The sequence below is a fragment of the Gobio gobio genome (genome assembly GCF_949357685.1).
Source record: "Gobio gobio genome assembly, chromosome: 15".
Taxonomy (NCBI): domain Eukaryota; kingdom Metazoa; phylum Chordata; class Actinopteri; order Cypriniformes; family Gobionidae; genus Gobio; species Gobio gobio.
The window spans coordinates 22,723,317-22,737,020 of NC_137108.1; the positions used below are offsets into that span (position 1 = coordinate 22,723,317).

Genomic DNA, 13,704 nt, shown 5'->3' on the forward strand with positions numbered 1-13,704 from the left:
AACAAGGAAAAGTAAAAAAAATATTTAAAATGTAAAACAAATAAAATATAAATTATATTTATTCTTATAAATATAATGTTATATATTTTTATATATAACAATAACAATATAATATTTTGTTATATATATATATATATAGTTTTATTTATTTATATATATCTCACAATTATTATATTTTTAAACATGTAATAATATTATATATAATATGTAATATATACATATATATATATATATATATATATATATATATATATATATATATATATATATATATATATATATATATATATATATATATATATATATATATATATATATATATATATATATATATATATATATATATATATAAATATATATATATAATTATTATTACATGTTTAAAATATTAAAAGAGTAAGATAAACATAAATCCTTTCAATGTAATAGCTTATTTATTGTGTGAAATTATTTATATCCTTATTTACTTGTCAAAAATTACAATTCAGTCAGACAGTTTCATGTCCACCACAACAAACTATTTTTATTTTTATTTTAGTGTTAGTGTTTACCAAATGCCAATGAAGATTGAAGATAAATGAAATATGGGAAGAAAACAGAAAAGGTGTCTTGGGGATTGAACACTGAGAATTCATATCAAAACAATTACAATATAAAAGATTACAGAGCCGGTCAATGAAAGCTGTTTTTTTTATAATTATTTTTTTATTGAAACAAATTATTCAAATCACTAAATCCAGCATACAACAGGAATGCTTCACACGACAGATATATGAAATCGGGTTGTGTAGCGCCATCTAATGGACTAGTGACGTTTACACACTTTTACGCGCCCGCCTGAAAACGTTCATTGGCTCGTATTGCTGTCAATCAACCTCATCTTCCGGTCTAAATATTGCGGGAAAGTTGAGCGCTGACAACAGCACATGAGCACAAGTGTTTATGTTGTGTTCAGTCGACCTGCATAAAACAATTCTGCAACATGAGGACATTAGAAGAGGTTCAAGCCACGCTACAAATAGCTAAAGTAAAAGAAGAAGACCTGAAACCCGTCACTTACTGCCTTTCTTTCGGAGATAATGTGTCGTCGGGCGATTACTGTCTCATGGAGCTGGACGATACACTTTGCAAACACGTCGAAGTTGGCAAGAGGTGAATAATGCTTCCTTTTAAGATCAGCTTAACATCTCAGTATTATTTTAGACAGAAATCCATTGTTTAAATTGTTTTTTAAAAACACTTGTATTCCATACTACATTACAAACATATACAAAGAAGTATAACGTTACTTTGACATACGGAAGTAATGTAAGTTTAGTTACTTTAAAAGAGTTTGCATAAGTGCCAACTGATTGCATGTTATTTACAATTAAATGAAATGTATGATACAATTATATTAAATGCAATTGGTTGAACCTAAAAGTGTTATATAAGTATATCTTTATTTGTAATTTCATAAATACTTATATTGTCTTTGAATACGGTTAAACTGTGCTGTCGAATGTACTGACAATAATTTTGAAACCAAAATATGCTTTAATGTCATTTCTATTGAAACTTATTTGTCATGTATATAAAATAGTTGTAATTACACATTTGTAATGATTAAGTTGCAATTTAGTACATTAAAAAATCACTTTAAATGTAACATCAAATATCACACTACAGTGATAATTATAATCAATTGTGTCAACAAATCAAAATGTGTATTTCTTTAAAACATGACAAAAGATTGTCATTACTTTAAAGGACATTTAAATTTTTTTAAAGTGTACTTATGTGTATTAAAAACAGTCATGACAATGTAGTCTCATTGCTGTAAGTACCCTTAAGTTTTCTTTTATTTAATTAATATCCACTATAAATGCACATGTACTAAAACTAAGCACACTTCTTTTTCACAAGGGTAGGTGTAGTTCACCTGGGCCCGGCCGGTTTCACAAACGGCTTAGACTAAGCCAGGATTAGGCCTTAGTTCAATTAGGGCATTTAAGTAGCTTTTTTTAAACATGCCCTAAAAAAACATAACTGGTGTGCATCTTGAGTCAGTTGCTTTCAGTTAAAACAGCTCAAACATGCATTTTAGTCTAGACCTAGCTTAAGCCTTGTCTGATGTCTGTTTATGTTTCTCATCAGTCTTATAATCAGAGGTGATAAAGACGAGCATGCAGTTCTGTGCAGTGAAGACAAGACGTATGACTTGAAAATTGCGGACACGTCAAATCTGCTGTTGTTTGTCCCAGGATGTAAAACACCAGATCAGCTGCCGGACAGCTCAGCATCTCCTCAACTCATGCATTTACAGGTCACTGGAGTTGTTTCTAAAGATGTGATTTTATTCTTTGTGGTAGGTGGTTATGGAAAGCTTATTGTGTGCATTGACAGATATTTTGTTGCATTCCAGATTTGGGGTTTTTCAAATAGTTATTGGGAGTTGAGAAGGCAGAGACCAAGGTTAAAGAAACTGAAGAAACTTCTCATGGAGAATCCATATGATGGTCCAGAAGTGGGCATGCAGGAGGAGGCGCCGGGAGAGAAGGTACACCAGGAGTCAGAGTTATTAGCCTGTACTCACAATATATATATCCTTTTTTTACTATTATTTACAACAGGATCTGCATTTTCATGGGTTAAAATGAAAGATTTTTGTTATAAGAGACAATACAAATAACTTTGCATCACAACCACTATTTTCCTGGTAAAAAAAACCTTGATTCTCAAAAGGCAATGATTTGCGACAGCTGAATTTAAATTTTTTGTCAAGCCAAACATGCCAGTCTCTGAGTAACATTTAATTTATTTAAGCCACGAAATTAACTTAATTCTGTAAAATAAGTATTTTATAATTACCGTTTTGTTCCGATTATCCGAATACCTTTTAGAAAAAGGCTTTTTGAAGACCAAATATTTTATTTAATAAAGAAAATGCTTTTATTTAAAAAATAATTTTCATATTGCATATTTGTTATTTTAATTTCTGTATTGAAAGTATGGTGAAAGTATGGTAAATACAAGTAAAATGTACCAACGATCATAATTAAAAATAAACACTTTTTGGCATACCATAAAAATAAGCTGTAGCCTATCTGAATTATAGAACCCTTAGGCTATCCTTGAAAACTATGTAGCCTACCAAAATTTCATGAACAGTAGAAGTGAAATCTTATGCCGAAAGTATTGTTTTTTTTACGCGTATGCACACAGTCGAACAAACAGCCTTGCAAAGTATACTTCTTTTGACTCGTACGCGTACACAGGCGTGCAACACATGCGCATTTTTGAGCAATCTCTCACCACGAGTTACAACCCATGTACACACTGCAAAACAAATCTGGGTACCGTCTTGCATTTTAAAAAATCACGTACGGGGGAAGTTTGGTCCCGTCAGCGAGGAACGCGAACATGACAGTCTGCTCTTAGATGGTAAGCTTTTCTTTGACTGCTAGGGCCCTATTTTAACGATCTGAAACGCAAGTGTCAAAGCACGAAGCGCAAGTAACTTTGTGGGCGGGTCTCGGCGCTGTTGCTATTTTCCCGGCGGGATAAATGGCTCTTGCGCCCGGCGCAAATCTAAAATGGGTTGGTCTGAAGTAGCTTCATTATTCATAGGTGTGGTTTGGGCGTAACGTGAATAAACCAATCCGAGCGTCATCCAACATTCCCTTTAAAAGCAGGTGCGCAAGTTCCATTATGGATTGCTATTATTATGGCGTATTTACCAGGCGCACGCCAGGAGCGGTTCACAGCCGAGGAGACTGATGTTCTTGTAAGAGCAGTGAAAGACAGAGAAGTGAAGTTGTAATGTTGTACATTATGGTAAAGGTGATTTCACAGTCTTTTTTTTTTCAGTCTTTCAGTTTTTTCAGTTTTTCAGTCGATTTTTTTTTCCTGGTTCTTGACGGACAAACCAATTTGTCAGATGTCCTTATATACATATATGTCTTGCCACTATTGGGCAAACAGGTCTTATCCTTAATTATTACAATTAGCCTGAATCATTTGTAAGCTAGATTTATGCCTATTTTTTCACATCTTCGTGGCACACCACAATGATTTCCGTCATCTCATTTGTTAATATTTTTTTAGTGTAACAATTTATGATTTGCAAAAATAACTGTTGCATCTGTGTAGGTTACATGAGCAAAGTGTATGCGCGTTGTGCACACTATACATTATGGTCAAGCATGCGCCCTTAAAATAGCATAATGAACAACGCGCTAGGGATGGGCGATATGGACTTAAAAATGTATCCCGATATTTTCTAGTATTTATTGCGATAACGATATCAATGACGATAAATGTAGTATCATTCCCCATGTTTTTGGATACAAGTGAGAGCTGCATGCATTCTGCATGCAGTCTCAGAAAAACAAATGATCTTACTTAAAACGTACCTGTCATCAAATAGGCTCCTATAATACATAATATGTATACATTTATTTTTTTTTATGTAAAATTCCACACCAGCCTTTTCAGAAATGGAAAAGTTGCAGATATAATTGTCTTCTGTAAAAGTGCAGGTAATGTTTAAATAGTGCAACTGTGCTGAAAAACATCACACAATACAAACAATAATAATTCAAATCAATGATAAGTTTTAAATGTAAACCGATTCTGTATTCATACACTCATGGTGCAAACAGTGGTAAAAATAGCAGAAACAGCAAAAGTAATTATCCCAACCATGTCTTCAGATTACAAAAAAGTTACAAATAAGGATTTAATTATAGAACTTCAGTCATTTGAGTTGATAAAATAATACCACGAATTCTTCAACTAATAAAAATAAACTGCACTAAGGATTAATGAGCTTCTGGGTTCATGAATATTAATCATGTTGTCAGCGCTCATTCGAACTGATTTGCTGAAATCAAAACAGGCACAGCCTATGAGATTCCCGTTTGGTTTGTGCATTCGTCTCTTCCTGTTCACGAAAGGCTGAATAATTCCAAATAAACACCTTTATTTTACAGGAAAATACAACAAAGGATATTGTTTACATGTAGCACGTCAATTCTGTGTTGTGTAAGACTCTCTCGCTCTCTCTTTGAGTGTGTGTGTAACACTGAGCGCTCTCAGTCGCGCCTCACACTAGTGTTTATTGTGCGTCAAATACACTGCGCGCATTCATTGAGATGAACTGAAATAGTGTGCTTTACCGATCGATTGAGACGGAGCGAATCTCTTAAGCGGTCAGTCCAAGTGCTCAGCGAGTGAAAATACATCTGTATAGGTTCAGATTGCCCTCAGGTAGCCCCTCGTTTAGCTATGAACTCTTCCGCAGCTCTGCACGTGAGATGCGGATTCAGTGCCGCCGCTCCCATCACGCGCTCCGCGTAGGGCACCAAGTGCTGCGGGGAGCACCACAAGAAAAGTTCATATACTAAGTGACGAACGCAGCCATCATAAAGTAATAACGCTTAGGGCATCAACACGGCCAGCGATGGCACTGCGGATGGGTCGCGCCATCAACTAGGCTTTATCGTTATTATCGTGGGAAGACAAATTCTTATCGTGGGGAGAATTTTTACCGGTATATCGCAAACGATAAGATATCGCCCATCCCTACAACGCGCAACGCACCACTGACTTTAGACTAGGTTTTTTCTGGTCAGTGGCGCAATTGTTTAATGGAACAGCAAAATAGCACCAGGGATTGTTTGCACTGGAACACGCCTCCTTTTTTGCGCTGAACCGCCCAGGGAGCGCAATTTCATTCACTAGTTTAGCAACGTGCTTCTGTGGAGGGAAAAGCGCGCTTTGCGCGGGTGCAAAATAGGAATGACACATGCGTCGGTGTACAAAGTCAATTGCGCTGGGTGCAAGATAGGGCCCCTAGTGTTTTTAAGACTGTTTATGACTGTTTGTTTAGATAAATTACTAATCCATTAACAATGCGTGTACTTTTAAAAACGTTGTAGAATTGAGATCATTCATTGTGCCCAAAAATAACATCAAACATTTTGCATTTATTTCCTCCTTTAGTACACTATGGATGACCTTCTTGAGAGAATCCAAGCAAGTAGAGAAGAAATTGAGGCACATCTTCAAAAAGTTCATGCTTGTGAAATTGACGGTGAGTTTTTGGTCAGATCAAAAGTTGTCTTTCTCTCTTAAAAATGCATTTGGATCGGAATACTTAGACAAGACCTTAAGAACCGCATATTATTCTCTATTTAGTGTAAGATATATATTTTGGATATGAAAAGTGAAACTAACTCTGCTGGTATTATTATTAATAAAAATTATTGTAATTTGTAGAGTTGTTATTTAAAAATTCCATTTATCATTCTTATTAATAATGAAGATAACCTTCCTTTTAAAAAAGTATATAATTAAAGCTGCAGTCCGTAACTTTTTGCACTCTAGCGGTTAAAGCAGCACTAGGTAACTTTATAATATATTTTCAAACCTCTTGTGATGATACATCGACTTACAATAGGTTGAATGACACGTCTTACGGGGTCTGTATCGTTTTTAATCGTACTTTTAAACTTCGGGTTTCGGGTAGTAACCCAAGAAAAAAAAGAACTACAAAATTCGACTGCTTTACGGCATATACGTCACTTCCACCACCACCCCCACTTCCTTAAATTCGGACGTGCGAGAAAAACTATCATTTGTTTGCCGAATGTTATAGTCATGGCCGAAGCAGCACAGAAAAATAAGAAAGCAAAGGTTTTGTCGGAGGAAAGCAAAAAGAGGAAACGAGAAAGTGATCGGATTAAAGGCAGGAGGAGGATCAACATTGGGCCAGCGTTTGCTCGTGGGCGTGAGCTGAAGGAGGAGGGGCTACATTCTTGCTAGTAAAGACGTAAGATGTACAAAATCATATTTTAGGATACCTAACATGTCTGTGATATTGGTTTATTTGTATTGCCTCAAGCTATAATGCAAATCGATTTTTCACATTTGCAGATTCATCTAGGGTAGCTTGATATTATAATATTGACGATATATGGTTATTACCTACCACTCAAACATTGAATTGAAGTATCATATAGATTCTGTAAAACGGTAACCAATAGACTAGGCTACTATAATGACGCTGATGACGTAATAATGACGTAAACGTGAGCATCGCGATCATATGGCCCATGAAATTATATTCATATGACATGCTGAAACATATGACACTGTACCTGGGATGAAGACATTTCACACGCGACGCAAGCAGAACACCTGCATGTGAACTCCGGCAGTGTTCAGGGCTATCATGGTTGTCATGTCAACAAATGCACGTGCGATGCATCCACTGATGTAGGATGACAGTTTACGACAGTAGTAGAGGACAATACTGTTTCCCAACTGTAGGGGGACCCCGAGAGCAAAAACTACCTAGTGCTGCTTTAATAAACAGAACTGCATGCGTCTTGCGGAAGAACATCGCAGCCGGAGCTACTTCTCTGTTTATGTCTATGGCGAGTCACGCAGGAACTGTGCTCATCCGCAGCGGTTCCTACCAGACCGGTCTGAAATAGTCCCCATATAAACACTTATTATAAGTGTACCTATACTTATACACTTATATATAAGTGTAAAACTATTAATGGTTTATCTGTGTTTTTATAGACATTCAGTATTTTCATAAGAATAAATAGGAGTATATTTATAATGCAATGCTAATTGACAGCCTTTATCACTGTATAGAATAGCCTTTTATAAAATATAACATAATAACATTTCTGCTTCATTCTGTGATATGAAGCTATGTCGTCAAATCACAAAAAGAAGTCATTTCAAACACTCGACTGAGATTATTAAGTAAGTTTAGTAAAATTTATATGCATTGTAAACGCATCTCATTAAAAGTTGGAAAGATGTTTGACGAGTTTTGCTTTTTCAAATGCATGTTATAAGTGACTTAAACTCACAGCGCTTGCAGAGATGGATCAGCATTTACGGCAAACCGATCAATCCGCTTTGATCAGTGTGCTTCACCATGAAACAAGCTGCACTTATATTTATAAATCTCAGCCTTTGTGATTACTTTGACAAATCCAAATCATGATTTCAGTTTAATTTCGGTTAATCGTCCAGCCCTAGATTAACCTCACACCTTAACAAGCACACTCAAACAAACGGCTCTGTCTCACACACATGCTAAACTGTATTGCATGCATGCTACTTTGGTAAATGTATTCACTGCACAGACTGATTTTTTTTCATAGCACGTGCAACATATATGCAGCATTGTACAGCCCTGGTTGTAGGTGAAGTGAACTGATAAACTCAGACCTGTGTTTCATAGGATTTTGGAGGATCCTGGATTTTGATTATGAGATGAAGCTCCTTGGTCATGTGACCCAGCTGGTGGACTCAGAGTCTTGGTCTTTCAACAAAGTTTCTCTCAGTGTCTGTCTGGAAGAGCTGGGATCCCTTGAGCCGAAGTGAGTGAAGATGAAAGATTAGAAACATTTGAGACTAGAAGAAAATAGATCTTTTTCAAAGCTTTTGTTTTGTGACAGAGCCATGATAGAACACTGTCTCAACTGCTATGGAAGATGCTACACAAGTGAAGGTCAGTATTTTTTTATTACTCTGTAAATTATGCTTTTAATAATGAAAGAAAAGGGACCCCTTATCTTTTTAATTTCTATTAGATGGCCAGGTGATGTACGCACTGGATGAGGACAAAGTATGTCGGGCCACAGCTCAGCTGCTCCTGCAAAATGCCGTGAAGTTCAACCTGTCCGAGTTCCAGGAAGTTTGGCAGCAAAGCGTTCCTGAAGGAATGAGCACTAGACTGGATCAGCTCCGGGTGAGGACTTCGAGCACACTTACACAAACATTGTCTGACATAAGTAACATGCACCACTGAGAACTTGAAGTATTTCTTAAGAAGGATTTAACTAGAAGTATTTATTTTAGACTTACTGTACAGTTTGTGTGGTATTGAGTGTTAGAGATATGTGTATATATACAGTAAATCCATGTTTTTTTGTCATTCAGGGTTTAGCTCTATTAGATCGACGCTCTAAACCAGAGACCATCTCGCTGCTACGGATAGAAGATTTGCCTGAGGACACACTGGAGCGATTCAACAGCCTCTTCAGCCTGAGAGAAAAATGGACACAAGATGACATTGAACCCTACATACAGTGCGTATTTTGACATTTGAACTGTTTTAAAGAGGACCTACTATGCTTTTTTAATTTTTTTTTGTAAAATAAAATGTTCTTACATTTTCTTTGCTAACACTTTCTTTAGTGTGTAGTAGGCAGGGGCCGATATGAGATTTTGACGGTATGATAACTTTAAGCAGAAAAATATCACGTTATTGTGTATATCACGTAAATGTGTTCTTTTAAAATGTCAGTGTTCAAATGTCTTTTTTCCATTGAACACAATATATTTATTTTTTTAGGCAACATATAGTAGTAAACATGTATGTCAGGTTAAATAATCAAATTAAATAAATCATTTACTACTTAATTAAATTTAAAATTATATAAAATAAAACCAATTCAGTCATTTAAGTGAGCTTAAACCTACAGCTCAACAATAATTAGAACTTAAATAATTGAATTATTTTCTGTAAAAAAAAAACCATTAAAAAAAAGTTGCAGTCACTTAAGTGAGCCAGGCATGTGATTAAGAAGAAAGAAGGTATTAATAGAGTTATAATGAAAATATTAAAAAGTATTAATAGGGTTATTATATGATCTAAATCATTATTATTTTTTATTTTACAGAACAACAGTAAAATTGCAATACTAACATTTATGGATTTCTTGCTTTCAAATGTTAAATCATTGAGCTTTTATTTAGGCGGAAAACCATAGGGAGATCCAGGAACACACTTTTCTTTGACAGCAGATTTATAAACGATTATAAACAAATTGCGTTCCCAAATTCAAATAAGGGATTCCTGTCTTTGATGGAAAAAACAGCTCATACCGCAGGAACGGAATCACAGAAAATGTTTGTGGTTTTGAAACGGTGACATTTTCAAACCGCAGTATACCTTGAAACCGGTAACCGGCAAATCCCTAGTGTGTAATGTTGCTGTTTGCAGACATTGAAACTGTTACAAAGCAAAAAATAATCCAAAGGGAGTTACTCTCAATATCATTTAGCACTGTTTTTTGAACTCCTCGAAACACCGCTATTGTAGTCATTAGTTTACTTCTAGGAACGAACATGTCACAATATCCCTCATTTAAATAATTCCTGCCCATGGCATTCGCAAAATAAAGGGGTGAGGCCTGGTTGAGTTTCATTAGTAGCATTAGTGTTAAAACTCGCGGTTATGGTAAGGTGCGTGATATTTCTGAAACACACTTGAAGCTGTCGACCAATCACGACGCAATGGTCCAGCTGACCAATCAGGGCACATTGCTCTTTTCACAAGGAGGGGCTTCATAGCGGAACTATGCAGAGAGGTGCTGCAGCAATGTAAAATTGCTGTGAAAAATAATATTTGAGCATTCAAGCATGAAAGAGCATAATATGGCCTCTTTTAACTCAATATTTTATTTATTTCCAAACAATACAAAGCAATATTAATCAAAATAATTACTAGTGTATGTTGCATATGGCGTAATTTCTTAAAAATTGCAACTATTAAACTGCCCTACTGCAACAGTTTTCAAAAGACCCGAATATTTACAGACACAACCCCCAACTAATTGTTGTTTCTTCAACAGAGATCTCTGTGGAGAGAAGCAGACCACTGGAGCCCTGCTGACCAAACATGCCCGTTCATCTGTGCAAAATGGTATTAAGGTCTACAATTCTAGAAGACCTGTAGCAACTTAAAAACAAAACAAAATTCACTGTAAAGCCACTGATTGTTGCCGTTTATGCTGTTGAGTCAAAAATAATAAACACATTAAATATTGTTATTCTTTATATCTTAGAGTGGCTTGTTATTTGTACACAACTGACACAATAAGCCTTAATATTACTGTATTTTTTACAGTTTGTGTAATGTTAATGGTTTTTTAATTATTTTTCTGGTGTTGAATTTGTACTGCCTTGTACACATCCACCACAACTTAAAGACTTTAAAAAAGCATAAGTCAAATATATACACTATATTGCCAAAAGAATTGGGACACCCCTCCAATTCATTGAATTAAGGTGTTCCAATCACTTCCATGGCCACAGGTGTATAAAATCAAGCACCTAGGCATGCAGACTGCTTCTACAAACATTTGTGAAAGAATGGGTCACTCTCAGGAGCTCAGTGGGCTTCTTGTGGGTGTCCGAGAACTATTGTGTGATTGGTCAGAAATTTAAACACGTACTGCAGTGGGCGGGGCCACCTGCTTTTCTCGTGAAGTATGGAATGCCCTGGCCATAACAAACTTTGTTCTTGTTCTTGCCACCTCGAGAAAACAAACAAATTTCCACCAATTTTGTATGTACCAAGCTTAAGTCTAGTCCACCAAGGTTCAATTGAAATATAGCAAACCTTTATCCATTGTTGCAGTCAACAGGGCCCCGCCATAAAACTGCCCTACTAGAATATGCTAGTTCTGTTATTACCTGCACAGTTCAACAATTCTTTTTTTTCCCTCTACCTGAAACCATAGTTCCATGACATCACAAAGTTGTGTGGTTGAAACTTCAGCTCTCAACCTGTGGTTAGAAGCATAGTTTCATGTCATATGGGCTCAAAAATAGTGAAGTCTCATAGTTCAGATGCCATATTTGTTATGTACATCACATCAGACTCCCTAAGTTAGTAATAACTGTGTCTGAGTGCTTTACTTCCTCTGAATATGAACGCTAATGATCCCTGATATCTGTGAAAAGCAAGAAAGCTTATGACATTTTTCTTTACTGCCTCCTACATCAAGACACACCAACTGATCGGAAAATAATAACTTTATGAGACAAAATCAAGAGCTGGAACGGGATGATACAGTTTTTCCTTCCCTTCAATGAAAAGGAGGAATGATAGGCCTATACAAGTTATAGGGGGATCTTTTGGCGCCACCTGGTGGACATTGCATTTAGAAAGCTCTATATGTATTCTATTCTAAGCTTGAAATATTTTTTTCAAATAAGATTTTATTACATGAATAAGCCTCCATCATACAAACCAAAAAAGGAAAATGTTGCCATATGGCAACGCTGTACCACAATGGAAAACGGTCAAAAAAGTAGTTTTTCTTTTCTATTTATTTAAAAAATTAAAAAAAAAAAACTTTTTTTTTTTTTTTAAATTGATAGATTTATATAGGCCTGCTCGGGACTCATGGAAACCAAAAAAAAAAGTAGATATCATTTAATCCCTATCGTTTCCTATAATTTGGCAAACTCATCCTCACTCATCACATGGAAGAGCTATTTTCTTTCTTATTTGGAAGAATGTTTGTAACCAAGCAGACCTCTGCATACCGTAGTGGGGGAAAATGCTATGGTAGTCAAAGGCTGCCGAGCTGCAGACTTCTTGGTTACAAACATTTTTTCAATTTTTACAACAACACAATTTTCAATTTTGGGTGAACTTTCCCTTTAAGGTTATGTAAAATATGCTTATTTTTATGTTAAATTTAATATTTCTTTAACTTCAGTAAAAAAAGAAAAAAAAAAAACATCAGCAAGTCCAGAGAGCCAAAACCTAAAAATGTGGTGAATTTGGTGACCTATGATGGTATTAATTCTTTTTTAAAGCTACAATATCAATAGCCACTAGATGGCAATAGAACTCAATGGCTGCATATGGGCTGAACTCTGTAAAACAAATTTTTTAATTGCCCAGTTATTGGCTCATTTAATTCCTTTGTTTTGGTATCAGACAAAAAAACTCACACAAAAACACAATTAGCTTTTGGAATGGCACGCGTTCATTTGTGTGTGCGTGTGTTTTTGTGTGCATAAGTGTGTGTGTGTGTGAGTTTTTTGGTCTGTTTTGCACTCTTGATGTTTTAGAGATTCACCCCTTCACTGTTGAGTCCTTTTTTCTGCATCTTGGCTGATTTGTAGATTAGATGCACAAAAAAAGTATGTATTTTTAAATTTTATATATTTGTAAATATTTTTGCTATTTTCCCATTCATTTCCTATGGGGGTCATTTTTGACCCGGAGGTCCTGAATGTGACAATTTTTTTTTACGACCACTTAGACTTTTCAAATCCTGTCACCATTTTTTGGGGTGTTCATATACCAAGTTTCGGACCATTCCGATGAAGCTACGATTTTTTAAAAAAATTATAAAACGCAAGATCGACTATACAGGGAGGGCAGAATTATTAGGCACGTTGATTTTCTGATCATATTTTTTCCCCAGGCCCATTTGACCAATTCCAAACCACAGTAATCCTAATAACTACTATTGATTTAGTATTTAATCATGTATAAGTGATATATAATTGTTCATGAAGGCTGGAAATGAAAAACACCTTATATTCAGGTGTGCAGAATTATTAGGCATGTTTTCTTTTACAGATAAATTGAGCCAAAAAAGAGATTTAACTCAGACTGAAAAGTCAAAAAGTATTAAATGCCCATGAGAAGGATGCAATACTAATACTAGACATTGCAGTTAAGGCATGACCATTGGACAGTGAAATGCTCGTTGGGTCAGCAGGGTCAGACAAAAACATGTGGCGGAGAAAAGACACCTGTTAACTGCAAAAGAATTAAGAATTAAGGTGAAGAATTAAGGGTGAAACCATCAGGAACCCTTTAGTCTCCAGCGCCACCATTTTCCAGAGCTGCAACCTACCTGGAGTCTCCAGAAGTGAAGG

General features: G+C 35.6%; 1 protein-coding gene across 1 annotated transcript; it reads left to right on the forward strand.

Moving 5' to 3' along the window:
- Positions 1 to 885: 885 nt before the first annotated feature.
- Positions 886 to 10,853, forward strand: LOC307138004 (sister chromatid cohesion protein DCC1). Its single transcript, XM_079836076.1, has 9 exons — positions 886 to 1,152; positions 2,137 to 2,305; positions 2,405 to 2,539; positions 5,986 to 6,076; positions 8,252 to 8,390; positions 8,469 to 8,521; positions 8,604 to 8,761; positions 8,953 to 9,101; positions 10,650 to 10,853. Exons 1-9 carry the CDS (start codon positions 983 to 985, stop codon positions 10,759 to 10,761), a joined length of 1,176 nt encoding a protein of 391 aa, XP_079692202.1. The 5' UTR covers positions 886 to 982; the 3' UTR covers positions 10,762 to 10,853.
- The last annotated feature ends 2,851 nt before the right edge of the window (positions 10,854 to 13,704 follow it).

What these genes read in the sequence shown, in the direction of transcription:
- LOC307138004 (XM_079836076.1), top strand. Translation starts at nt 983, where the DNA reads ATGAGGACATTAGAAGAGGTTCAAGCCACGCTACAAATAGCTAAAGTA. An exon ending in CTCAACTCATGCATTTACAG is followed by an intron (nt 2,306 to 2,404) that starts GTCACTGGAGTT and finishes GTTGCATTCCAG; the next exon opens with ATTTGGGGTTTTTCAAATAG. An exon ending in CTAGACTGGATCAGCTCCGG is followed by an intron (nt 8,762 to 8,952) that starts GTGAGGACTTCG and finishes TTTGTCATTCAG; the next exon opens with GGTTTAGCTCTATTAGATCG.